Source organism: Emys orbicularis, chromosome 6 (assembly GCF_028017835.1).
Source record: "Emys orbicularis isolate rEmyOrb1 chromosome 6, rEmyOrb1.hap1, whole genome shotgun sequence".
Lineage (NCBI taxonomy): Eukaryota > Metazoa > Chordata > Testudines > Emydidae > Emys > Emys orbicularis.
Genome location: NC_088688.1, coordinates 1,704,784 through 1,732,346, shown reverse-complemented (window position 1 = coordinate 1,732,346; position 27,563 = coordinate 1,704,784). Strand labels below are relative to the sequence as shown.

The window sequence follows — 27,563 nt, the reverse complement described above, 5'->3', positions numbered from 1 at the left end:
TGCTGAAAGCCACCAGTAATGTTTGGTGCCCTGCAGTGAAGTGCAGTGGTTCCAATGCTAGTAGGCATCTGTGTCTGCTACGTGTGATGCACTGACTTGCAGTGCCTGTTGCTTTCCTGGGCTACGGTATCTTTTATATTATGCAATAATAAAGAATGTTTTCAAAGCAAAAAAATTCATTTATTGAAAAGAAACAACTGCTGGGGAAACAGAAAGGGCATGACACATCTGTGCTGTGTAGGAGGAGGGAAGGGGGCGGGGTGTGGAACAGGACAATCACAGATTTGTGTATGTCCTGTTATCATACTCAGCTTTCCTGTCTAGAATGCCGTGCAATGAGTGCTGCACTTCAGGCTGGCTAAAATGCATGGTGATGGGGGTTGAGTACAATGGGTAATGGCTGTAGTTTGCAGGGCTGGGTGGTGAAGCTACAGGTGTTGGAGGCAGCTGGTGGCGATAAGAAAGCAGATGTTGGGGGAAGTGGGTTGGTGGTGATATGGGGGCACAAGGGAAAGAGTTTTGGGACAAGGGCTGCAGGGGGGGTGGGCGTGGATCTGCTCCGTCTGCAGTGCTATGAGCACCTGTATCAAGTCCGCTTGGCGCTCCATAATGCTTATGAGCCGCGCTGTGCTTTGGTGCTGGCGATCCGCATTCTGCTGGCAGAGCCTCCTTTCAGTCTCCTGCCACTCCTGTACTTTTTGATTTTCAGTAAGGGAGTGTTGCATGACTTCATGCAGCAGGTCCTTTTTGATTCTTTGCGTACGCTTCCTGATTCTTTGTAGTCTTTTGGCCGTTGATAACAAGGCCAGATGGGATCTCAAGGTTGCATCTGTAAAGCCAAAATGCAACACTTAACAGAGGCAGCATTGTTCACACCAGACAGAGCAATGACTCGGCTGTCCTTAAAGACAAGTACAGTCTACACAATAGCAGAAAGTGCTGGTCCCAAAATGAGTGCACATAACCCACAGGAGCCCCAAAATGGTGAGTAAGCACAGGGGCAAGTGTGACGGTGCTGCCTGTGGGAGCCAGCTGAGGTCACTCAATTAGGGTGAACTGCAAACAAAACGGGGCAGACAAACCCCAAACGCTGGTGGATATTCCAATACTTAGATTTACCAACCAGCACAAAACAACTTCTATAGTACCTCACTGGTTACTCAGAAGTCCAAACAACGCAGTTCCCTTAAAGTGCCCAGCCTCAGGCCTCCGTCCAGACACACACATCAGATATGATGATGATTACTGAAAATCTTATCTCATCATATAAAAGAAAAGGTTCTTCCAATCCCAAAGGATCAGCCACATACCCAGGTTCAATTATAACTTAGATCTTACCCAAAATACACGCTTATAGCCAATTCTTATTAACTAAACTAAGAATTGACTTGAATTCAATTCTTGAGGTTCAGACACATAGCAGAGGTGAGCTTGTAGTTGACAAAAGTCCTTTTAGAAATAGTCCATAGGTTATAGTCCAATGTCCATATTCAGGGTGGCTTCAGTCACTGACTGGGGATCTCAATCCTTGTGGCTTAAGGTTTCCCCCTCCTGAAACCCAAAGCAGATCTGAGATGAGGAAGGATCATGTCCCAGGGTTTTTATACATTTCCAGCCGCCTTTCTGCCTGAGAAAACAATACGCTTAACTCTCCTTCTCTCAAACATCCTGGCAATTAGCACAGGGGAATTTATCCACTAAACTGTTCAGATACAGGTTACCACAACCTTCAAAGAGACATAGAGACAATAATACAATTTCCCTCAATTGTCTTCCTAAATGTTAATATTCCTTTTTTGATCTTTGAATCAAAGCTATAGCAATAGACCAGACTTGTTTGCTCACAAGACCTGAGCAAACATCTCCCCTTTTACCTCTAACAATGCAGACTTGCATTTCAAAGCTCTATTCATTTACAGATCTTCCTAACCAGTTTCTACAGTTCAGCCATAGGTCAGGTCAGTCTGTGAGTTAATTAACTCTTTCTGGCCCTGTCACCTTCCAATGAGATATTATATTACACTCATAACGTCACAGCAAGGGGGACTGATTGTTTCAGGGCCGTACTGTCCTCTGGGGTTCTGTGCCTTGGAGAGAGCCAACAGCTGAAGGGGGCCCCTATACTGAACACTGTCCCCACATTTTCCACAGGCCCTTATGCCGCTTGCCTGTGTGCAGCAATGGTCCCCCCGCCCCTCATGGCACAATGGCACGGACATGTTAGCCTGACTGGGACAAGGAGCACAGTAGCTCTGCCAAGGAACCTGTGCAAGTGCATTGCCCAGCTTCTGCATGAGACCTTCGATGAGATCACTGAGGCTGATTACCGCAATGTGAGAGAGCACATCAATGCCCTATTCCGCATCTAGGCATGCATGCAGCCCTCACCCTCCTCGCCCCAAGAGCCTGCACCGAACAACTTCCTTCCCAAAATAAAAGCCGCTCACCGGGCACCTCCTCTGGTGTTTGTTCTTCCCAAAGCACCATCCGCTGTGACTGGCTACCTTCCGCCTGGCTTGAAAACAGCTCCTGGCTGCATGCATCTAGGGATGCCGGGCCGTCCTCTGGCTCTGTGCCCCCCCTCATCCTCAGCACCCTCACTCCTGCTTTCCTCCTCCTGCCTTGTGGAACTCTGTACTGCTTACGGCCTCTGAAGTGTCCATGGTGGTCTTCGGAGTGGAGGTGTGGTTGCCCCCAAGTATCGCGTCCAGCTCTTTGTAGAATCGGCAGGTCGCGGGGGCAGCACTGGAGCGGCGGTTTGCCTCCCACGCTTTGTGGTAGGCGTTCCGCAGCTCCTTCACTTTAACCCTGCACTGCGTCCCGGTCATGGCCCTTTCCATCATGTCCCTTGATATCTGTCCAAAGGTATCGTAATTCCTACGGCTGGAGCGCAGCTGGGACTGGACAGCTCCCTCCCACCAAACACTGAGGCCCAGCACCTCGCCATTACTCCATACTGGGGATCGCCTAGCGCATGGAGACATGGTCACCTGGAAAGATGCACTGAGAGCATTCCACGCCTGGCTGAGCAAACAGGAAGGGGATTTTCAAAATTCCAGAGAATTTAAAGGGCAGGTCTGACGGTCGGTCACCTGAGGGTGTGACGAAGTGGGACTGTTCTTAATGTTTTCCTCAGTTTCCCCTATGCAGTTCTTAAGTATCTAGGTGGTGGGATAAGGGTGTATGGTTGCTGCAGAGCAAAGGGCCAGGGTACATAAATGCCCGACACTCTGTCTCCTAGTAACTGATGGCCTGGGCCCCTCCTCTGCAAAGGTGCCAATTGAAGCTGTTAGAGACAAAGGGATCAGGTGACCTCCTGGCCTGGGAAAGAGACAAAGCCCAGAGAAGGAGGGGCTGGACAGGAGTTTGAAGCTATTTGGGGATTGGAAGGGAGGGCAGACGGGGGTCGGCCTCGCTGGACCCCATAATGGACCCGGCGGAGGGGTCCCGTTCGCTGGACCTAAAAGCTCTGTTTTAGACCGTGTTCCTGTCATCTAATAAACCTCTGTTTTACTGGCTAGCTGAGAGTCACGTCTGACTGCGAAGTGGGGGGTGCAGAACCTTTGGCTTCCCCAGGACACCGCCTGGGCGGACTCGCTGTGGGAAGCGCATGGAGGGGCATACGCTGAATGCTCCCAGGAGAGACCCAGGAGGTGAAGCCGTGTGAGCTTCTTGCCCTGAAGATGGTCTGCTCCAAGGGAGAGGAGGCTCCCCAAAGTCCTGACTGGCTTTGTGGGGAGCAGTTCCAGAGCATCGCCCGGGGACTCCGTGACAACTGGTGGCAGAGGTGGGATGTACTGCACCCCGTGAATGGCGCTTCTTGGAGTAAGTGACTGGGGAGCAGTAAAACAGGGGGGATACCGAGGACCAGGCATGCTGAAGGCTCAGAGAGGGACGGTTTCAGGGGGCGATTAACCCCTAGGAGTGTGTGACCAGCGAGAAGGACTGTTGGAGTAACGGTGTCCCCCTGAGGACTGCAGCGAGCAGTCTCAGGGGCGGAGGAGCTTGCCGCTCGACCCTGGGAGAGAGAAGGACTTTTGCTGTAACAGGGTTCCCCTGGGGATTGCAGCGAACGGTCCCAGGGGCGGAGGAGTCTGAAGCTCGACCCTGGCAAAGAAGTGGTGACCACGAGAAGGGCTGGCACACTAGGGGTTCTTCCTGGAAACCATGGGGGAGCTGAGAGCACACGGGCCTGTGAGTCCAAAGCAACTTGGGAACAGCGGAGTGATGGCCTATCGCCATCTCCTCAAGAAGGACATTGTGATCCTGTGCAAAAAGAGAGGGTTACGCATTGGGAAGTTGGAGGATGAGGACCGCTCTAAGGAGCAGATTCCTGACCCAGACGGGGCTACAAGAGGATCTGGGAGCAGCTGGAGCAGTAGCCAGGCATCCCCAAGAGTCTGGTCCCCAACCAGACGGGGGTCTTCATGATCAGGTTCCCCATCAGGGGATTGGAGACAGATGGGACTGGAGCTGAGTCCGAGAGAGCAAGAGGACCGTGAGAGAGAGCAAGAGCCCGAGGAAGAGCTGCAGGAGAAGCAGCAGCAGCATGGACTGGCGATGGTGGAGTGGAGAGGCATAGGGGACTCCCCAGGGGTGAGTGGGGATAGACCCCGGGCTGCCAGTTCCGCAGGGAACCTTGACACTAAATTGCTGCCCCTGGTTAAGGAGGGGGGGTGATGTGGATGCCCACCACACGGTCTTCACGCAGTCTGGTGATTTGAACCAGGGGGACCCTGCGGAAAAGCCCCGGTATCTAGCTCCCTTGCTGGGTCCCAAGGTGTGACAAACTGGGACTGTTCTTACTGTGGTCTTTGAATGCTGACAGGGGAGTGTGGCTAGGATACTCTGCATTGGGGGATGGGAGACTGACCGACGGAGAATACCTGAGCATGTAACATGAGAACCCAGGAAGGGGTTAGAGGCCAGGTGACACCTTTGCCCAGGAAACTGAACAAAGGCTGTGGGAGGGGTCGCTGAAGGGAGGGTTTTCAGAAGCTGGCTGGTGATATGGCTGGGAGGCAGACGGGGCTCTGACCTCCCAAAGGGGCTGGGGCGCCCTGGGAGCCCAAGATGGACCTAACTGGGGGGGGGTCCTGTTGTCTGTGCCTGCAAGACCTGTCGTGGACTGTATTCCTGTCATCTAAATAAACCTTCTGCTTTACTGGTTGGCTGAGAGTCATGGTGAATCGCAGGAAGTCGGAGGTGCAGGGCCTTGTGTCCTCCCACACTCCGTGACAACTGGTGGCAGGGGTGGGATCTACTACACCCCGTGGACGGCGCTTCCTGCAGTAAGTGACTGGGGAGCAGTAAAACGAAGGGGGATCGACGGGGACCAGGTGGGCTGAAGAGTCAGAGAGAGACGGTTCAGGGGGTGATTAACCCCTGGGAGTGTGTGACCAGAGAGAAGGACTGTTGCAGTAACAGGGTCCCCCGGGGGATCGCAGCGAGCGGTCCCGGGGCGGAGGAGTCTGCAGCTCGACCCTGGCAGAGAGGGGGTGACCTGAAGAAGGGCTGGCACACTAGGGGTCCCCCTGGAACGGTGGAAAGCGGAGAGCACAGGCCGGCAGTGGCCAGCAGGAGGATGTATGCTAAACGCCTTAAGAGCGACCTGGTGGAGCTGTGCAGGCAGAGGGGGCTGCGCATTGGGAGGTCCACCAAAGAACAGCTCATTGCCCAGCTGGAGGAGAGGGATCGCTTGGATAAACCGAGCACTGTCCCTGAGGGAAGCCGCCCGGCGGATGCAGCGTGGGCCCCGGGGCCTGACATGGCTGGGAGGGGTCAGACTGCTGCCGAGGACATCCCGAGACCCTGCCTACCTATACCTAGGGGAGGGGTTGGGGGAAGCCCAGCGAATACCGAGGGCACCCTGACCCCGGCGGTCAGCCGGGGATTGTCCCGGCGGAGCTCCCCGTCCCGGGAGCGGATGTGACTGGAATGTGACAGGGAGCTGAGACTGAAAGAGCTCGAGTTAAGGCAGCAAGAACTGAAGCAGGAGTGGGAAGAGAAGGAGAAACAGCGTCAGCATGAGGAGAACCAGCGTCAGCATGAGCTGGAACTGGCCAGGCTGAGGAGCAGTGGGGCCCCAGCTGCGGTGAGCGAGGGGGGACCCAAGACTGCAAAGAGCTTTGATAAGTGCTTCCTGGCCCAGCGTAAGGAGGGGGAGGACATGGATACCTTCCTGACGGCCTTTGAGAATACCTGCGAGCTGCTCCAGGTTGACCCTGCAGACAGGCTCCAGTTTCTCATTCCCTCACTGGACTCCACAGCCAGGGAGGTGTACAGCCGACTGAAAGGGACAGAGACAGGGGACTACGAACTGTTCAAAAAGGCCCTGCTCCGCGAGTTTGGGCTGACCCCTGAGATGTACCGGCAAAGGTTCCGGAGTCTGCGTAAAACCCGTGAGGTCACATACCTACAACTTGCCAACCGGGCGCAGGCGTATGCCCGCAAGTGGACAGCTGGGGCCCAAACTAAAGAGGACCTGCTTGACCTATTCGTACTGGAGCACGTGTATGAGCAGTGCCCATCCGACCTGAGGCAATGGTTGATGGACCAAAAGCCAGAGAACCCGCAGCACGCAGGCCAGTTGGCCGACGAGTTTGTGAACAGTCGGGCAGGGGATAACAGGGAGGAGTCCCAAAGGAACAGGCCCGCCACAACCCAGAGAGAGAGTCACCATGGGACCTCCCAGAAGGAAAATACGGAAAACCCCCACCAAAGGGGAACATCCAGCGTCAGGTCCATCCGACCCACTCGAGGGGACCCATGGGACATGGGCTGCTATCACTGTGGCCAAAGAGGCCACATACGGGCCCAGTGCCCCAGGCTCAGGGACAGACTGAGCAGACCGAACCCACAGAGGGTTGACTGGGTAGAGACCCAGCTGGGCGAGAGGCAGCACTCCTAGGGAAGGGGGGCTGGCAGAGTACCACCTGCTACGGAGGGAGGAGAGCTCCAGGCCAGCTCCTCTGGGGGGCTGGATGCTCCAGATTCAGGGTTTTTGGTTTATACGGTGGGCGCGGGGTGGTCCCTCCGGAGAGAGTACCTTGTTCCCCTGGAGGTGGATGGGAGGAAGGTCAATGGATACTGGGATACGGGCGCAGAGATGACGCTGGTCCGGCCCGAGGTGGTGGCCCCAGATCGGGTGGTGCCCAACACCTACCTGACCCTGACGGGGGTGGGTGGGACCCCATTCAAGGTGCCTGTGGCGAGGGTACACCTGAAGTGGGGGGCCAAGGCGGGCCCCAAGGACGTGGGGGTACACCCGTATTTGCCCACTGAGGTGTTGATGGGGGGGGGGGACCTGGAGGACTGGCCAAGCAACCCCCAGGGTGCCCTGGTTGTGACCCGCAGTCAGAGCCGGCAAGGGGCACTGCGCCCTGGCCTTGGGGAGGGTGCCTTGCCTGAGGTGCAGGACCCTAACCTGGTGGGGAGGGAACACCCAGGGACACGGCTCAGGGAGGCTGCGGCTTCAGACCCAGCCGGCGAGAGATAGCAGGTGCCATCCCTGTCCCAGCTGCTGAGTTCCAGGCCGAGGTGCAGAAAGATCCCTCCTTGCGGAAGATAAGGGACCTGGCCGACCTCGGTGCGGTACAGACCATGGGGAGAGGTGGCTGGAAAAGGTTCCTGTGGGAGAAGGGGTTCCTGTACCGAGAATGGGCTCCCCCAGGGAAAATGGAGTCGGGGGGATCAGGAGGCAGCTGGTGGTACCCCAGAAGTATCGCCGCCAGCTGCTGTACCGGGCCCATGACACCCCCCTCTCAGGGCACCAGGGAACCTGGCGTACCCAGCAGAGGCTGCTACGGAGCTTTTACTGGCCTGGGGTCTTTGTTACTGTCCGACAGTACTGCCGATCCTGTGATCCCTGTCAGAGGGGGAGGAAGGCCCGGGACAAGGGGAAAACGGCTTTAGGACCCTTGCCCAGCATAGAGGAGCCTTTCCAGAGGGTGGCCAAGGTTCAAAGGGGGGCTCTGAACCAAGAGAGCCCGATTCACCGACCTCCAGACTGGAACGCTGGGAGAAGACCACAGCCCAGTTGGAACCCCAGGAGTATCGGGGTGGGAAAAGGGCACAGGCCGCATAAACCTTCCCACATGCGAACTACGAGTGCCATCGAGCACCCCCGACCTAAGGGGGGGCGTGAAACTGGAAGGGCCTGGTGTAATTCTCACCAAGGAACGGGTGGGATGTTGGAGCATCCATGGCAACGTGGGTAGGTTCGAACTTCCCCAGATCACTGGCTAAAGTGACTCCGCTCAGTTCGGTCTCGAAGGGGGGAGAGATGTGACGAACTGGGACTGTTCTTAATGTGGTCTTTGAATGCTGACAGGGGAGTGTGGCTAGGATAGTCTGCATTGGGGGATGGGAGACTGACCGACGGAGAATACCTGAGCATGTAACATGAGAACCCAGGAAGGGGTTAGAGGCCAGGTGACACCTTTGCCCGGGAAACTGAACAAAGGCTGTGGGAGGGGTCGCTGAAGGGAGGGTTTTCAGAAGCTGGCTGGTGGAATGGCTGGGAGGCAGACGGGCTCTCACCTCCCAAGGGGGCTGGGGCGCCCTGGGAGCCCAAGATGGACCTAACTGGGGGCGGGTCCTGTTGTCTGTGCCTGCAAGACCTGTCTTGGACTGTGTTCCTGTCGTCTAAATAAACCTTCTGCTTTACTGGCTGGCTGAGAGTCATGGTGAATCGCAGGAAGTCGGAGGTGCAGGGCCTTGTGTCCCCCCACACTCCGTGACACAAGGCCATAGACGCTGTCAGCCAGATGGGTGGGGTGGTGGACAGGCTCCCACTCCTGGCCCCGGCCTATATTTCTGCGTGGAGTCTCCTGGGCTCAGGCCCCTCGGACCCCCAGTGGGAGTGGAAGGTGGTGGTCAATGGGGGGACATGCCTGGGGTGGCGAGACCCTGGGACAGAGAGAACTGTTGTCGGGCCCCGGGTAGTGCAGCGGCAGATGCTGAGGGGCTGTGTGACCTGGGTGAAGGTCCCAGGGATGAAGCCCCTCACCCTGCCTATGGCCTGGATCCCTGTGCAGACACAGGATGATATCAGCTGTGAGGTCCTGTTGCGGGGGTGACTGTGTCTCTTTGGGACAGGATCCAGGGAACCAATTGGCTAAGAGGGAAATGGTCAGTGAAAATGCAAATGACCTGGCTGGTAGGCGGGAGGGGCTGCTGGGCTCAGGGTACCTGCCTACCTGTAACCAGACCCCTGGGGCTGAGTGGGATGGAGAGATGCTCCCCGCCCCCCTGCACACCGGAGCTCACGCTGGCTCTGATGCTGTAAGGAGAGCAGAGAGCTCGCTGCCTGGCCCCACTGGGACAGCCAGGGCAGTGCTGGGCACGGTGGGAGCTGAGACCCCAGCTGAGTGGGGGGACACACAGGCAGGGCAGGTCGGCTGCCAACCAGGTTTGCCTGGTCCAGACGTGCTGCTGGGAAGTGATTACACAGCAGGGAGGGAGCTACCAGGGACAGGGCTCAGCGGGGCTGTGACCCCCAGGCCCAGCCAGCGAGAGGGAACAAGTCCCACTCCCTTCCCCAGCAGCTGAATTTCAGACCGAGCTGCAGAAGGATCCCTCCTTGGAGAATCTGAGGGAACTTGCTGGCCACAGCGTTGCAAACCGCCTTGGGAAGGCTGCAGGGACAGAGTCCTGTGGGAGAAGGGATTCCTGTACCAGGAATGGGCTCCCCAAGGGGAAGCAGAACTGTGGGGAATCGGGAGGCAGCTGGTGGTGCCCCAGGAATCCACAGGGTTCTTCCCTTTCAAGCTGCTGGATGGGAGGAGAGTGAGGGGACCCCTGGACCTGAAAAGGGAGGATTGGGAGGAGAAGGGGGAAGACCCCCTGGTGGATCTCTTCCCTGAGGTGTGAGCCAATCTCCCCATCAGGTGTTCCCCGTTCAGAGTCACTGGGAAAGTAGCCCAGAACCTGGAGAGAGAGATCAAGGACATGCTGACTTTAGATGGGATCCAGCCGTTCAACAGCCCATGGGCCTCACCCGTGGGGCTGGTCCCCAAGGAAGACAGGATGATCTGGTTTTGTGGGGACTATCGGAAGCTTAAAGCCATCACCGTGTCCGATGCCTACCCCATGCCTAGGCCTGGGGAGATTCTAGACAAGCTGAGGGGGATGGAGAACTTGGCCCTGGCGTACATCGATGACATGTGTGTCTTTAGCCAGACCTGGGAGGGACATGTGTCCCAGGTGAAGAGGGTGCTGGGCTGCCTCAAGGAGGTGGGACTGACGGTAAAAGCTGGAAAGTGTAAGGTGGGGATGACAGAGGTGTTGTATCTGGGCCACAAGGTGGGGAGCGGCTGCCCAAGCCCAGAGCTGGCCAAGGTCAAGATGGGGGCTCTTAACCAAAAGAGCCCCGAATCGCAGCCCTCCAGACCAACGTGCTGGGAGAAGACCCAGTCCCAGTTTGAACCCCAGGGGTATTGGGGTGGCAAAAGGGCACGGGGCACATAAACCTTCCCACATGCGGCCTGCGAGTGCCATCAAGCGCACTCGAACTAAGGGAGGGCACGAAACTGGAAGGGCCTGGTGTAACTCCCACCAAGGAATGGGAGAGATGCTGGGGCATCCATGGGAACGTTGGTGGGTTCGAACTTCCCCAGGTCACTGGCTGCAGTGACCCCGCTCAGTTCGGTCTCGAAGGGGGGAGAGATGTGACGAAGTGGGACTGTTCTTAATGTTTTCCTCAGTTTCCCCTATGCAGTTCTTAAGTATCTAGGTGGTGGGATAAGGGTGTATGGTTGCTGCAGAGCAAAGGGCCAGTGCACATAAATGCCCGACACTCTGTCTCCTAGCAACTGATGGCCTGGGCCCCTCCTCTGCAAAGGTGCCAACTGAAGGTGTTGGAGACAAAGGGATCAGGTGACCTCCTGGCCCGGGAAAGAGACAAAGCCGAGAGAAGGAGGGGCTGGACGGGAGTTTGAAGCTAGCTGGGGACTGGAAGGGAGGGCAGACAGGAGTCTGCCTCGCTGGGCCCCAGAATGGACCCGGCAGAGGGGTCCCGTTCGCTGGACCTACAAGCTCTGTTTTAGACCGTGTTCCTGTCGTCTAATAAACCTCTGTTTTACTTGCTGGCCGAGAGTCACGTCTGACTGTGAAGTGGGGGGTGCAGAACCCTTTGGCTTCCCCAGGACCCGCCTGGGCGGACTCGCTGTGGGAAGCGCATGGAGGGGCATATGCTGAATGCTCCCAGGAGAGATCCAGGAGGTGAAGCCGTGTGAGCTTCTTGCCCTGAAGACGGTCTGCTCCAAGGGAGAGGAGGCTCCCCAAAGTCCTGACTGGCTTTGTGGGGAGCAGTTCCAGAGCATCGCCCGGGGACTCCGTGACAGAGAGCAGGGCAGTAGAGTTCAATGTGATAACCAGAGTGACTAGAGCAGGCATTGTGGGACACTTCTGGAGGCCGATCAGAGCACATTAACAGACCAGGGCGTCCACACTGGCGCCAAAACGCTCCAGCCAGGGCACAGCAAGCTTGATGCTTCTCGTGGAGGTGGATTACCAGGAGCGCTCCAGCAGGGGAGTCCGGGCGCTCTACGTGCCTTGCCAGTGTGGATGCGTTGTGAGTTAGGGCTCCTGGGGCTGATTTAATGCGCTCTAACGTGCAAGTGTAGACAAGACCTAATTCAACCACCAGTTACTGAGCACAATAGAGTCTCTGGCAGAAGGGGAGAAGATCCCCCCTGCAGGGACCCCGGGGCGGGTCTCTGGCCTGGGCTAGGCAATAGGTCAGACTGGATGGTCAGAATGGGCCCCTCTGGCCTGGACACCCAGGGAAATACGTCCTCCCCCCGCGACTCCGTGGGGCTGACTCGCCTGCCCTCACCTCACTCCCCCCACCCCCCCGAGGCCCTGAGCACGTGTGAATCCTGTAGAGAGAAACGGGGGAGATAGACCTGATCACAGAGGAGCTGATCCCGGCAACCCCTACTGTAGTGTGGGTGCCCAGCGTGGCTCGGGATCGGGCCCATAATGGCTGGGGGAAGCCGCATGATTCAATTACCCTCAGGAGTCTCCCCTTATTTCTTTGTTACACAGAAAAATGTGAAATACCAAAACCCCGGGACTCCGGATTGCAGTTTGCCCCCGAGAGGCAGTTCTACACCCCGGGTGACTCGGTGACGCTGAGCTGCCCTGAGGGGTATCGGCCGTCACCGCCTGTGATCAAATGTGTCAGAAATGGGAGCCAGTCTGTCTGGAGTGAGACACCCACCTGCCGGGGTAAGTGTGAGCCCCCCCGAGTCACTGCGGGCACAGGGGCCGGGCCGGCAGCCAGACTCCGTGACACTTTGGTATCTCCGGAGCCAGGTGAATTCTCGCCCCGTAAACCCTCTGGTTCGTTTTGGCCTCTCAGCCTCTCGTATGGGGACCTAAACCCTGCTGGAATTGCAGGGGCCCTGAGCCAGACCCCAACTCCCCACCCCCCCCAGGCCCTGGGCCCAGGGGCCAATAAGGAAGGGCAGGACCAGCCCAGAGACTCCCTGTCACCCAGCGTGTCCGTGTTCCTCGCCTTTCCCCAGCCCTTTGCTGTGCTGGTTGCTCCCGGGCTCCCTTTGGCTCAGCTCTGCCCCAGGATCACCCGGGGGCAGCCAGCGGCACCTTTCACCAGAACAGGATTTGCAGAGACTGGACATTTCTTTCCCTCCAGGGGTTTGTACGACAGCAGGAAACTGGCCCCCGTCGGTCTCTGCTGTCTCCCCACAGACAGAGTTTGCCGTTGGCGAGGGGGTTCAGGTGACCTGTCGCCAGCAGTACGAGGGGAGCCCGGCTTGGATGCAGTGTACGGAGACGGCTGGGCGCATGGAGTGGGACACGAGGAATGTGAGCTGTGTGGGTGAGTTCTGCACAGACGGGCTGATGGACGGGCTGGGGGGCAGAATCCAAACCCTGGGACACCGAGAGCCTCCAAGCCTCCGAGAGCCCTGCGTCTTCCTGGGGCGTCTTTATGTCTTGAGTGTTCAGCTCAGACCTTCTGAAGGGCGTGAAATGACAGCGACAGCGAGTGTGTGGGGCAAAGCAGCCTGCGTGGGGGGGAGTGTGGGGTGTGTGTGGTGAGGTTCTAGGCTGTGTTGGAGGGGCGTGAGGGGATGTCTGTGGGGTGTGTTAGAGTGTGTGTTTGTGTAGGGGGTTGTGTGGCTAAGTATTATAGGGGTGTGTATATGGGGTTGTGTATAGGGTGTCGGGGGTGTTCTTGTGTGTATAGGGGCTTGAGGATATATCATGTGTCTGTAAGGGTGTGGGAGATGTGTGTTAGCTTGTAGCGGTGTGTATTGCTGTGTCTGTGCGATGTAGGTGGTGTTGGGGTGCGTCATTGTGTAGCAGGGCAGAGGCGCCAACTTCCTCAGTTCCAGGGGGGTGCTCGACTCCCACTCCGCACCAGGCCCCACCCCCACTCCACCGCTTCCCCCATGCCCCCACCCCTGCCCCACCTCTTCCCACCCTGCCCTGCCTCTTCCTGCCCCGCTCCACCCCTCCCCCGCAGCGCCTCCTGCACACCACCGAACAGCTGATAGCGGCGGGCGGGAGGTGCTGTGGGGGAGGGAGAGGCGCTGATCCGTGGGGCTGTCGGTGGGTGCTGAGCAGCCCCAGGGCACCCACGGAGTCAGCGCCTGTACATGAGGGTGTGTGTCAGTGTGTGGGGATGGCAGCGCCTGTACATAAAAATAAATAAAAAATAATACTAAATGACACTAAACTGGGTGGAGTGGTAGATGCGCAGGAGGGTAGGGATAGGATACAGAGGGGCTTAGACAAATTAGAGGATTGGACCAAAAGAAACCTGATGAGGTTCAACAAGGACAAGTGCAGAATCCTGCATTTAGGACGGAAGAATCCTATGCACTGCTACAGACTAGGGACCGAATGGCTGGGCAGCAGTTCTGCAGAAAAGGACCTAGGGGTCACAGTGGACGAGAAGCTGGATATGAGTCAACAGTGTGCCCTTGTTGCCAAGAAGGCTAATGGCATTTTGGGCTGTATAAGTAGGGGCATTGCCAGCAGATCGAGGGACGGGATCATTCCCCTCTATTCGACATTGGTGAGGCCTCACCTGGAGTACTGTGTCCAGTTTTGGGCCCCACATTACAAGAAGGATGTGGAAATATTGGAAAGAGTCCAGCGGAGGGCAACAAAAATGATTAGGGGGCTGGAGCACATGACTTATGAGGAGAGGCTGAGGGAACTGGGATTGTTTAGTCTGCAGAAGAGAAGAGTGAGGGGGGATTTGATAGCTGCTTTCAACTACCTGAAAGGGGGCTCCAAAGAGGATGGATCTAGACTGTTCTCAGTGGTGGCAGATGACAGAACAAGGAGTAATGGTCTCAAGTTGCAGTGGGGGAGGTCTAGGCTGGATATTAGGAAACACTATTTCACTGGGAGGGTGGTGAAGCACTGGAATGGGTTCCCTAGGGAGGTGGTGGAATCTCCATCCTTAGAGGTTTTTAAGGTCAGGCTTGACAAAGCCCTGGCTGGGATGATTTAGTTGGGGGTTGGTCCTGCTTTGAGCAGGGGGTTGGACTAGATGACCTACTGAGGTCCCTTCCAACCCTGATATTCTATGAATATATACCTGTCTCATAGTGCTGGAAGGGACCCTGAAAGGTCATTGAGTCCAGCCCCCTGCCTTCACTAGCAGGACCAAGTACTGATTTTGCCCCAGATCCCTAGGTGGCCCCCTCAAGGATTGAACTCACAACTCTGGGTTTAGCAGGCCAATGCTCAAACCACTGAGCTGTCCCTCCCGGTGTGTATCAGTGTGTGGGTTCATGGGTAAGGCCTGTTGTGATTATTTATTTGTATTACCGATAGCCCTTAGGAACCCCAGCCATGGCCCCAGACCTCCTGGCGCTAGGCGCTGTACAAACGCTGGACAGACAGACAGCTCCTTGGGGCAGGGACTGACAGTCTAATGTGGGGACTGGAATCTCACCCTTTTCTAATGGCTCCAAACCTGATTGTTCTCCCAAGAGAAAAGTGCTGCAAACCCAGCTGGGCCTCAGCTCTGCAGTTCGAACCGGACAAGACGTATTATAGCAGGGAGGAGCCAGTGACCCTGAGCTGCCCTGAGGGGTTCGAACCCTCGCAGCCTGAGATCAGATCTGTACTAGACAGGGGAGCTGGAGTGTCTGGAATCAGACTGCTGCCTGCCTGGGTTAGTGTGAGCCCCTCGCCTGGGTCACCGTGATCCCAGGGGCCTGGCTTGGTGCCGGATGCTCCGTGACCCTTCGATACCGTAGGAAGGAAGAAATTGCCGTCCCAGATCAGAGCAATGGTCCAGTTCAGGCACTACGGGGATGTGCCATTGTCACGGTGTTACCTGGGGTTCTTTCAACACAAAGCTCCTGGTAACTTTTACTCTGTGCGAGGAGGTGTCAGGAAATAAATCAGGGGAGACACGGCCATCCGACCGATAGATGGCTGGCACAAACAGGACAACACAAGAGTGCTTTCACTTAAAGCTAAACCTTACTAGTCTCAAGCACTTACACACGTCCGCAACAAGATTAGTAAAACACCTCCAACCCTTGATAATTACCAAAGCTGAGTGTGGCGCTCGAGTGACACAGCGGCAGGCTTCCGGTGGCCAAATCTTCCGTCTGCCGGTGGGGACCGCAAGATGTATCCAGAGGGAGAGTCCAAAAAGAGACCAAAAGAGTCCCCAAAACGAGTCCCACTATCTCAAGCTTTTCCCCCTTATTTATACATTAGTAATAGAATGACATGTCCCTTAAAGAAACCTTGTGAAGTAAGCAGTTTCAATGATCAAGCAAGAGGTTCCTTCTGATTATTGAATAACCAGGTGTGGGTTTTTCCAGAGTTTGTAGCCTTGAGACCCCCAATAGACATTCCTGGGGCACATCCTGCTCTTTTAAAATGCATGTGCCAGCAACTTCAACACAATTCTTATCAGGAAGGACGCGGGGTCAAGCTGCCCTTTCTGAGACACCCAAAAACCACTCCCCTCCTGCCTTGGTCAAGCTGAGACTTGTTTTTAACAGCTTGCTTTTAACAATAAGACATAGTGGTTTTGGGTACTTTACTGGTTTGCCAAAGTCTCCCCATACAATGGAGTCCCCGGGCGATGCTCTGGAACTGCTCCCCACAAAGCCAGTCAGAACTTTGGGGAGCCTCCTCTCCCTTGGAGCAGACTGTCTTCAGGGCAAGAAGCTCACACAGCTTCACCTCCTGGGTCTGCCCTTGGAGCATTCAGCATCCTCTGCCCCTCCGTGCGCTTCCCACAGCAAGTCCGCCCAGGCGGGGTCCTAGGGAAGCCAGAGGGTCCTGCACCCCCATTTCGCAGTCAGACGTGACTCTCAGCCAGCCAGTAAAACAAAGGTTTATTAGATAACAGGAACACGGTCTAAAACAGAGCTTGTAGGTACAGAGAACAGGACCCCTCAGCCAGGTCCATTCTGGGGCCCAGTGAGCCAGACAACCCCGTCTGCCCTCACTCCCCGTCCCCAGCCAGCTCCCAACTGAAACCCCCTCCAGCCCCTCTTCTCTGGCCTTTGTCTCTTTCCCGGGCCAGGAGGTCACTTGATTTCTTTGTTCTCCAACACCTTTAGCATTCCCTTGCAGGGGGGAAGGGCCCTGGCCATTAGTTGCCAGGAGACAGAGTGTCGGCCATTTATGCACTCTGGCCTTTATCCCACCACCTAGAGACTTAAGAAATGCATAGGGGAAACTGAGGCACCCCTACACTATTCAGAGGAAACATTAAGAACAGTCCCACTTCATCACAGCCGTACAGGGCCCTAGGCAGAGAGACAGAGCTCAGGGGGAGCTGAGGCTCTGTTCTACTGAGACTCCCAGAGCCGCCCCCAGGAGCCGGAGCTGCAGCCTCTGTCGCTGTGCCAGTCCCGCGGACACTATGGGGGTGAGGCCATTTATGGTGCAACTTTTTAACAGTGAGGGTCATTCCCCAGGGGAACAGCCGTTCTGGGACGGGGTGGGGTCTCTGACACATGGAACGTTTACATTGAGAGTGGCTGCTGCCTTTCTAAAGATTCGCGCTAATTCCGCCACCAGTTACTGAGCGCAGCAGAGTCGCTGGCAGAAGGGGAGAAGATCCCCCCTGCAGGGACCCCGGGGCGGGTCTCTGGCCTGGGCTAGGCAATAGGTCAGACTGGATGGTCAGAATGGGCCCTTCTGGCCTTGACACCTATGAATCTGTTGCTACCTACAGAGAGATCCCTGCAGCCGCAGCCCAGACCAGCACTGACTTCTCTGTCATGGCATCATAGAAATGTGGGGCTGGAAGGGACCTTGAGAGGCCGCCTAGTCCAGTCCCCTGCGCTGAGGCAGGGCCGAGGAACCCTCGACCAGCCCTGACAGGGGTTTGTCCAACCTGGACTTAAAAACCTCCAGTGACGGGGATCTCACAACCTCCCTGGGAAGCCTGTTCCAGAGCTGAACTACCCTGAGAGTTAGAAAGTTTTTCCTGATAGTTAACAAAATCTTCCTTCCTGCCAATTACGTCCATCACTTCCTGTCCTACCTCCAGTGGCCATGGAGAACACTTGATCACTGTCCTCTTTATACCAGCCCTTAGCATATCTGAAGACTGTTATCAGGTCCCTCTCATAGAATCATAGAATCATAGAATATCAGGGTTGGAAGGGACCTCAAGAGGTCATCTAGTCCAACCCCCTGCTCAAAGCAGGACCAATTCCCAACTAAATCATCCCAGCCAGGGCTTTGTCAAGCCGGGCCTTAAAAACCTCCAAGGAAGGAGACTCCACCACCTCCCTAGGTAACGCATTCCAGTGCTTCACCACCCTCCTAGTGAAATAGTGTTTCCTAATATCCAACCTGGACCTCCCCCACTGCAACTTGAGACCATTGCTCCTTGTTCTGTCATCTGCCACCACTGAGAACAGCCGAGCTCCATCCTCTTTGGAACCTCCCTTCAGGTAGTTGAAGGCTGCTATCAAATCCCCCCTCATTCTTCTCTTCTGGAGACTAAACAATCCCAGTTCCCTCAGCCTCTCCTCATAAGTCATGTGCTCCAGACCCCTAATCATTTTTGTTGCCCTCCGCTGGACTCTTTCCAATTTTTCCACATCCTTCTTGTAGTGTGGGGCCCAAAATTGGACACAGTATTCCAGATGAGGCCTCACCAATGTCGAATAAAGGGGAACGATCACGTTCCTCGATCTGCTGGCAATGCCCCTACTTATACAGCCCAAAATGCCGTTAGCCTTCTTGGCAACAAGAGCACACTGTTGACTCATATCCAGCTTCTCGTCCACTGTGACCCCTAGGTCCTTTTCTGCAGAACTGCTACCTAGCCATTCGGTCCCTAGTCTGTAGCAGTGCATGGGATTCTTCCGTCCTAAGTGCAGGACTCTGCACTTATCCTTGTTGAACCTCATCAGGTTTTTTTTGGCCCAATCCTCTAATTTGTCTAGGTCCCTCTGTATCCGATCCCTACCCTCTAGTGTATCTACCACGCCTCCTAGTTTAGTGTCATCTGCAAACTTGCTGAGAGTGCAGTCCACACCATCCTCCAGATCATTAATAAAGATATTAAACAAAACCGGCCCCAGGACCGACCCTTGGGGCACTCCGCTTGAAACCGGCTGCCAACTAGACATGGAGCCATTGATCACTACCCGTTGAGCCCGACGATCTAGCCAGCTTTCTATCCACCTTACAGTCCATTCATCCAGCCCATATTTCTTTAACTTGGCGGCAAGAATACTGTGGGAGACTGTATCAAAAGCTTTGCTAAAGTCAAGGAATAACACATCCACTGCTTTCCCCTCATCCACAGAGCCAGTTATCTCATCATAGAAGGCAATTAGGTTAGTCAGGCACGACTTCCCTTTGGTGAATCCATGCTGACTGTTCCTGATCACTTTCCTCTCCTCTAAGTGTTTCATAATTGATTCCTTGAGGACCTGTTCCATGATTTTTCCAGGGACTGAGGTGAGGCTGACTGGCCTGTAGTTCCCCGGATCCTCCTTCTTCCCTTTTTTAAAGATGGGCACTACATTAGCCTTTTTCCAGTCATCCGGGACCTCCCCCGATCGCCATGAGTTTTCAAAAATAATGGCTAATGGCTCTGCAATCTCATCCGCCAACTCCTTTAGCACCCTCGGATGCAGCGCATCCGGCCCCATGGACTTGTGCACATCCAGTTTTTCTAAATAGTCCCGAACCACTTCTTTCTCCACATAGGGCTGGTCACCTTCTCCCCATATTGTGCTGCCCAGTGCAGCAGTCTGGGAGCTGACCTTGTTTGTGAAGACAGAGGCAAAAAAATCATTGAGTACATTAGCTTTTTCCACATCCTCGGTCACTAGGTTGCCTCCCACATTCAGTAAGGGGCCCACACTTTCCTTGACTTTCTTCTTGTTGCTAACATACCTGAAGAAACCTTTCTTGTTACTCTTAACATCTCTTGCTAGCTGCAACTCCAAGTGTGATTTGGCCTTCCTGATTTCATTCCTGCATGCCTGAGCAATAGTTTTATACTCCTCCCTGGTCATTTGTCCAATCTTCCACTTCTTGTAAGCTTCTTTTTTGCGTTTAAGTTCAGCAAGGATTTCACTGTTTAGCCAAGCTGGTCGCCTGCCATATTTACTATTCTTTCTACACATCGGGATGTTTTTTTCCTGCAACCGTAATAAGGATTCTTTAAAATACAGCCAGTCTCCTTTTCTCAAGCGTAGCCATGCCCAGTATTTTAACCTTCCTCACAGGTCAGGTTTTCTAAACCTTTTATCGTTTTGTTGCTCCCCTCTGGACTCTCTCCAACTTGTGCACATCTTTTCTGAAAAGAAACTGCAAACTTTGCCACCTCACTGTTTACTCCTTTTTCCAGATCATTGATGAATATGTTGCATAGGACTGGGCCCAGTACAGACCCCTGGGGGACACCACTATTTACCTCTCTCCATTCTGAAAACTGACCATTTATTCCTACCCTTTGTTTCCTATCTTTTAACTGGACTGCCTGGGAATGCTTTCAGGATCATCTAACGATCTTTAATTTAATTTAATGACAGCCTTTCGTTATCTTAATCACCCTCCCTCTGTTAGAGGTGTTTAAGGCCCGGCTTGACAAAGCCCTGGCTGGGATGATTTAGTTGGGAATTGGTCCTGCTTTGAGCAGGGGGTTGGACTAGATACCTCCTGGGGTCTCTTCCAACCCTGAGATTCTATGTTTCTCTGTTTATACACAAGCTCCCTGCCCCAAGGGCAGAAGTTGTTAGCAGCACAGAACTCATCACATTCCACACTCAGGCTCTGGCTCTTCGGTGCTGAGCACCCCCTATTTTTTTGCCATGGGTGCTTGACCCCTGGCGCACCCCTGGAGTGGGCGCCTATGGACACAGGGCACGTTCTAAGAACGTTATTGTCTCATATGGAATTTGTGATCCACTCTAACCCCCAGGTCCGTTTTAGCAGCACTGCCACCTAGCCAGTTATTCCCCAGTGTGTAGCTCTGCATTTGATTTTTCCCTCCCATTTGAAGTATTTTGTCTTGTCTTTACTGAATTTCATCTTGTTGGATTCAGAGCGGTTCTCCAATGTGTCCAAGTTGTTTTGAATTCTAGTCCTGTCCTCCAAGTGCTTCCAACCCCTCCCGGCCTGGTGTCATTTACAAACTTTATAAACGTACTTTCCACTCCATTATCCAAGTCATTTATGAAAATATTGAGTAGTACCAGACCCAGGACCAGTGGGACCCCACTAGATACACCTTCCCAGTTTGACAGTGAACCATTCATAGAATCATAGACTATCAGGGTTGGAAGGGACCTCAGGAGGTATCTTGTCCAACCCCCTGCTCAAAGTAGGACCAATCCCCAACTAAATCTTCCCAGCCAGGGCTTTGTTAAGCCGGGCCTTAAAAACCTCCAAGGAAAGAGATTCCACCACCTCCCTAGGTAACGCATTCCAGTGCTTCCCCACCCTCCTAGTGAAATAGTGTTTCCTAATATCCAACCTAGACCTCCCCCACTGCAACTTGAGACCATTACTCCTTGTTCTGTCATCTGCCACCACTGAGAACAGTCTAGATCCATCCTCTTTGGAACCCCCTTTCAGGTAGCTGAAAGCAGCTATCGAATCCCCCCTCATTCTTCTCTTCTGGAGACTAAACAATCCCAGTTCCCTCAGTCTCTCCTCATAAGTCATGTGCTCCAACCCCCTAATCATTTTTGTTGTCCTCTGCTGGACTCTCTCCAATTTGTCCACATCCTTCTTGTAGTGCGGGGCCCAAAGCTGGACACAGTACTCCAGGTGAGGCCTCACCAATGTCGAATAGAGGGGAACGATCACGTCCCTCGATCTGCTGGCAATGCCCCTACTTATACAGCCCAATATGCCGTTAGCCTTCTTGGCAACAAGGACACACTGTTGACTCATATCCAGCTTCTCGTCCACTGTAACCCCAGGTCCTTTTCTGAAGAACTGCTGCCTAGCCACTCGGTCCCTAGTCTGTAGCAGTGCATGGGATTCTTCTGCCCTAAGTGCAGGACTCTGCACTTGTCCTTGTTGAACCTCATCAGATTTCTTTTGGCCCAATCCTCTAATTTGTCTAGGTCCCTCTGTATCCTATCCCTACCCTCCAGCGTATCTACCACTCCTCCCAGTTTAGTGTCATCTGCAAACTTGCTGAGAGTGCAGTCCACGCCATCCTCCAGATCATTAATGAAGATATTGAACAAAACCAACCCCAGGACCGACCCTTGGGGCACTCCGCTTGATAACTCCTCTTTGAGTATGCTCTTTCAACCTGTTCTGCACCCACCATATAATAATTTCATGGAGACCACGTTTCCCTAGTTTGCATATAAGAATGTCAGCTGGGACTGTATTAAAGCCTTACTAAATCCAAGATATATCAAGTCTACTGATTCCCCCAGCTGTAGTAGGAAGAGAGCCTAAGATATAAGCCTTTGTATCAGAGGCCTGGTATGAGGCCTGAGCTAAAGTAGTGGCCAAGCTTTGCTGATATAAAGCAAAGTTAGCAAAAGTCAGGCTGTGAGCAAACGTCAGGCTCTGCCCCATTGCAAGTTCACAGAAACTGGCAAGAACAGGGCTGATGTTGCAGAAACACACATTCCCAAAGAGTGCTAGGCACAGAGCACTCACGCAAACACGTTCCTGAAGAGTGGTACCAGAACATCCCAGTATCAAGGATGGTACAAAATCATTCCCCAAGGAGAACAGGAACACACTGAAGATAAGGTCAGGATGACAGGGTGATGGATAGAGATGTTTTAATTGAACCAACATGTACAAGGAGCTGGATGATAACTACCCACTTCAGGGAGCAGTAACTATGTCAGAGGGGCACTACGTAACTTGTTTGTATCGGGGTATGAAGAGGTATCTCTGAGAGAGTGTCTTGGTCCAGTCGAGGGGGGAACGGAAAGTCCTGCCATTCACTGAGCTGGTTCATTGTCACAGGCATACATGTATTAAGTGTACCTGTAGAATCCTCCAGGTGCTATTACCGTGCTTTGTCGACAATAAACCTGGCCGGGTGCCTTCACCCCTTAACGGATCTTGTGGTCATTGGGCGGTTAGCTCGAGGTCAGCTGTGCCAGCTGTCCGTGCAGAGCTGGGGCAGCACACAGAGCGAACACACACACAGCCAAACATCTAACAACACCATCTGCTAGGCTAGTGACCCTGTTAAGGAAGGAATTTAGGTTGGTTTGGCATGATTTGTTCTTGACAAATCCATGCTGACTGTTCCTTACAACCCCATCATTATCTAGGTGCTTTAATGGTTTAATAATTTGTTCCAGTATCTTTCCAGGGGACAAAGTCAGGATGACCGGTCTATAATTCTCAGAATCCTCTTTGTTCCCCCTTTTAAAGATAAGCCGTGTCTGCCCTTCTCCAGAACTCTGGGACCTCGCCCGTCCTCCTGGAGTTCTGTGAGATAATTGCTAACGGTTCTGAGACTGCTTCAGCCAGTTCCTTAGTTACCCCAGGGTGAATCATGCTGAGGTCCTAGGGGCTGTTGCCAAGAAGAAGCCCCCCCCTGCTCCCCCCACGGGTAGCTGCACTTGGCAGCTGGCTGACGTGGTCCCTGTGTGTAGTTGGGGTAGAGCCTGGGATCCTTGGGGTGAAGCTCTACAGAATTACAGAGACCAAGTGGGTGAGGTCCTATATTTTTCTGGGCCAATAAGAGAGATTCTCACGCACCTCGTCTCTCTAATCTCCTGGGACCAACTCGGCTACAGGAACACTGCAAACAGAATGAGAGAAATATTAACTCCGTTATTTGTCTAACTCCCTTCCTCCCTCCCAATCCTCCGCCCCCGGCCCCCAGGGTGAGGTTAGATCAGGAGCTGGAGCCACATTCAAAGTTCATGCGCAGCCAGGCCATGAAGTGTTCCCTCTGCCCAGAAGGGAAATTGTATCTAAGGGCTGAAGACGACACAGTGGGAGCCTGCTATCCCCCGTCCCCACTGAGTTCCCCATTTGAGCGCGTGGTGTTGAATCCTGGGGTGGGTGATAAACGCACTAGTCACAATGATAACGGCCCATGGGTGTGAAATCTGTCGGAGACCAGCCAGCCCAGCCCAGGCCCTGCGGAGGTGACAGCCGGCAGCCTGTGGTGTGGTAACAACACACGTGGCTCCACCAAGGTACCCCGAGAGGCCCCTGTTCAAACCGTGTCTCAGCCCCCTCACCCCCATCTCACGCCTGTGTACAGAAAAGTGTAAAGCTCCAGACACCCGGGACGCCAGGGTCCGGTTCGCCCTCAAGCAGCAGTTTTACAGCCCAGGGGACTCGGTGACATGGAGCTGCCCTGCAGGGTACCGGCCCTCACAGCCTGACATCAGATGCACTAGACAGGGGAGCCAGAGTGGCTGGAGTGGTACAGCCGCCTGCACTGGTGAGTGTGAGCCCCGGAGTCACCGCGATCACAGGGCTCCGGCGTCCCCCCCCCAGCAGCTCCCGAGTGACCGGCCTTCGCGCCCCCCTGCCGCTCTCCCGGCCCAGCCCCTGGCGTCCATGTTGGCGTCTCAGCCTGTGTCCTAATGAGGGGTGTCCCCTTGTCTCTGGCCCTGGCACCCTGATACGGCCAACACATCCTGCGGTGTAAACCCCGGGCCAGACCCAGCGAGGGGTGAGCGCAGGGTCCGGGGGGGTCACTGGCGGAGGAGGGAGGCAGGGAGAGCGGCCAGACCCAGCGAGGGGTGAGCGCAGGATCCAGGGGGTCACTGGCGGAGGAGGGAGGCAGGGACAGTGGCCAGACCCAGCGAGGGGTGAGCGCAGGGTCCGGGGGGGTCAGTGGTGGAGGAGGGAGGCAGGGAGATCGGCCAGACCCAGCGAGGGGTGAGCACAGGGTCTGGGGGGCTCGTCAGTGGCGGACGAGGGAGGCAGGGACAGTGGCCAGACCCAGCGAGGGGTGAGCGCAGGGTCCGGGGGGGGTCAGTGGTGGAGGAGGGAGGCAGGGACAGTGGCCAGACCCAGCCGGGCTCTGTGGGCCCAGGTGGGAGCATGGCAGGCTCGGGCAAAGGAGGCAGCGGCAAAGCAGTGAGTCTGGGCCCGGAGGGACATGGGAGACGAGGCCGAGATGCTGCAGGGGGAGGTTCAGAGAGTGGAGAATCTGAATTCAGCCCTGGTGTGACTGTGACCCCAGCTCCTCGGCCCAAGGGAGGGGCTGCTCAAGGGGGATAGTCCTTGGGGAGCAGCTGCCAGGAGCGGGCAGAGGGCTGTGGGGAGGGATCTCAGGGGGCTGGGATCTGTCTGGGGCACAGAGGAGGGAGCAGATGTTACCCAGGCAGGGGTGCCAGGGGCTGGGTGCCGGGGCAGGTGGGTGGCTCAGGAGACACTGAGCTGCTAGGGGGACACTGGGGAAGGAGCTCAGTTGCTTGGGGGGTGTTCGGGGTGTGGGGGAGGGACATTGGCTAACGTGGGGGGAGGGGGAGATGCGGTGGGATGAAGGGCACAGGCCAACACGTGTCAGAACCCCTTAGGTGATGGGGGTGGGGCCCGGCCTGGGCAGATGGGCTGATGGCCCCTCTCACAACGTTATGGGGTAGGGGCGGTACCAGCATTGGGGCCCCCCCTCCCAGGGTAGGGCGCAGTCCGGGTCGCTCTGCTGGGAGGGGAGGACGCAGTCGTCATGGGGGAGGGATCTGCAGAGACTGGACATTTCTTTCCCTCCAGGGGTTTGTACGACGGCAGGAAACTGGCCCCCGTCGGTCTCTGCTGTCTCCCCACAGACGGAGTTTGCCGTTGGCAAGTGGGTTGAGGTGATCTGTCGCCCGGAGCAGTACGAGGGGAGCCCGGCTTGGATGCAGTGTAAGGAGATGGCTGGGCGCGTGGAGTGGGACACGAGCCGTGTGAGATGTGTGGGTGAGTTCTGCACAGACGGGCTGCAGGAGGGGCTGGGGGAATTCAAACCCAGGACCCGTCTGCGCAGGCGCGAGGCCCATGGGCCTCAGGGAGCTGGATGGGGTGGAGGTCTCTGCTCTCGCTGACATTACCCTGCTTTCAGGAAAGCAGCACCCAGGGCCAGCTCCCATCTCAGGTCCCCAGCCATCGGGGTGAGCGTGAGCCCTGCCTGACCCCTCAGGCCCTGTCACGCCCTGCGGGGGCATGTGCCTGAGGCAGGAGAAGCCCCAGGCTGGGCAGAGGGCGATGCCCCAAGGACATAAACCTTCCCCAAGGAGGCTTGTGCCCTCACCGCCCCACCATGAGCTACCTGGGTCAGCCCCCGTCCCCACCGGGCTCTTCCAGGGTGTTCAGACCCCTGGTGCTTCCACCAGCGGCTGCGTCATTCATGGCCCTGCCCCATGAGGGGCAAGTGAGCCCTCGGGTGGGACCAGTGAGAGCCGGGAAAGCTCGGTTAGACCCCCCCGCCCTCCCCAGGGCTCCAGAGGCCGGGCCTCGTGCTCCGGCCCTCGGTCTAAATGGTCCAGGCAAGGGGGCGCCAGCCCGTCCCTGGGTGATGATCCCCAGCCTCAGACGTCCCCAGCCGGGCTATCCCAGCCCTCACTAACACCAACCCCCTTTCCTCTGGCAGAGAAATGCCCCAGGCCCCAGTGGGACCCCAGACTCCGGTTTGTGCCAGACTGGCCGTTTTATGGCCAGAATGAAGAGACGAGGCTGAGCTGCCCTGGGGGGTTCCAGCCTTCGTCCTCTGTGATCAGATGTGTGAGATCGGGTCAGACCCAGAGTTACTGGGTTGTGTGGGACCGGGACGCGTGGGGCCGGGGCGCCTGGCGCCCTATCACAGAGAACATTACCTGTGCAGGTGAGTGAGGACACAGCGGCTCTCGGCACTGGCCAGCTCCCTGCTCACGCGGCTGGAGACTCAGCTGGGGCGTGGGGTAACTGAGAACCAGGGAGAGTCCCCACCCCCCAGTTAGAGGCTGGCTCACGCCCTGGAGCAGGAGGGGCAGGTCTTTTCCCAAACGTTTGTCCTGGTGTTCAGTGTAAGCTCTCCTTGTTCCACCGAGTGCGCCCAGCTACAAACCCACAGGCTCGAGCAGGGGTCTCAAACACGCAGCCCACGGGATTATTTTCTGTGGCCCGAAAGCTCCTCGCAGCCCCTCCCTGTGTTTCCCTAGAGCGGCTCTGGCCCGGCACGCACCGGGGACAGGGCAGGCTCCCTCAATGACTGCCCTGCCCTGCCCCCGCGCCGCTCCAGGAAGCGGCTGGAACCTGGGGAAGGGGGGGCACATGGGTCTGTGTGTGGCTCTTGCTTCAGGCACCGCCCCCAGCAGCTCCCATTGGCCACGGTTCCCCGTTCCCGGCCAATGGGAACTGCTGGGGGCAGTGCCTGAAGCAAGAGCCACACACAGACGCCGGTGCCCCGCCTTCCCCAGGTTCCGGCCGCGCCCTGCCCCCAGGGCGCGCCAGGCCAGAGCCGCCCCCGAGCTCCTCCTGCAGCCGAACCCCCTGCCACACCTTGCACCCCGACCCCCAACTCCCTGCCCTGAGCCCCCTGCCGCACCCCGCACCCTTCCTGCACCCCGACCAACTGCCCTGAGCCCCCTGCCGCACCCTGCACCCCGACCCCCTGCCCTGAACCCCTCTTGCACCCCAACCCACTGCCCTGAGCCCCCTGCCACACCCCTCCTGCACCCCGACCCCCTGCCCTGAATCCCCTGCCACACCCCTCCTGCACCCCAACCCCCCGCCTGAGCCCCCTGCTGCACCCCGCACCCCTCCTGCACCCCAACCCACTGCCCTGAGCCCCCTGCCACACTGCAACTCCCTGCCCTAAGTCCCCTGCCGCACCCCTCCTGCACCCCGATCCTCTGCCCTAAGTCCCCTGCCGCACCCCTCCTGCACCCCGCACCCCCTGCCCTGAGCCTCCTGTCTCACCCTGCACCCCGACCCCCTTCCCTGAGCCCCCTGCCGCACCCTGCACCCCAACCCATTGCCCTGAGCCCCCTGCCGCATTCTGCAACCCGACCTCCTGCCCTGAACCCCTCTTGCACCCCAACCCCCTGCCCTGAGCCCCCTGCAACACCCCTCCTGCACCCCAAACCCCTGCCCTGAGCCCCCTGCTGCACGCTGCACCCTTCCTGCACCCCAACCCACTGCCCTGAACCCCCTGC

General features: G+C 56.2%; 1 protein-coding gene across 1 annotated transcript in view; it reads left to right on the top strand.

Annotated features, from left to right (window-relative positions):
* Positions 1–27,563, top strand: part of LOC135880332 (receptor-type tyrosine-protein phosphatase T-like) — an 88,039-nt gene that overhangs the window by 8,601 nt on the left and 51,875 nt on the right. The window contains exons 4-6 of the mRNA XM_065406597.1: positions 9,906–10,248; positions 12,718–12,847; positions 23,699–23,881. Of these exons, the coding sequence (XP_065262669.1) occupies positions 9,906–10,248; positions 12,718–12,847; positions 23,699–23,881 (656 nt within the window). The remainder of the gene's footprint in view (positions 1–9,905; positions 10,249–12,717; positions 12,848–23,698; positions 23,882–27,563) is intronic.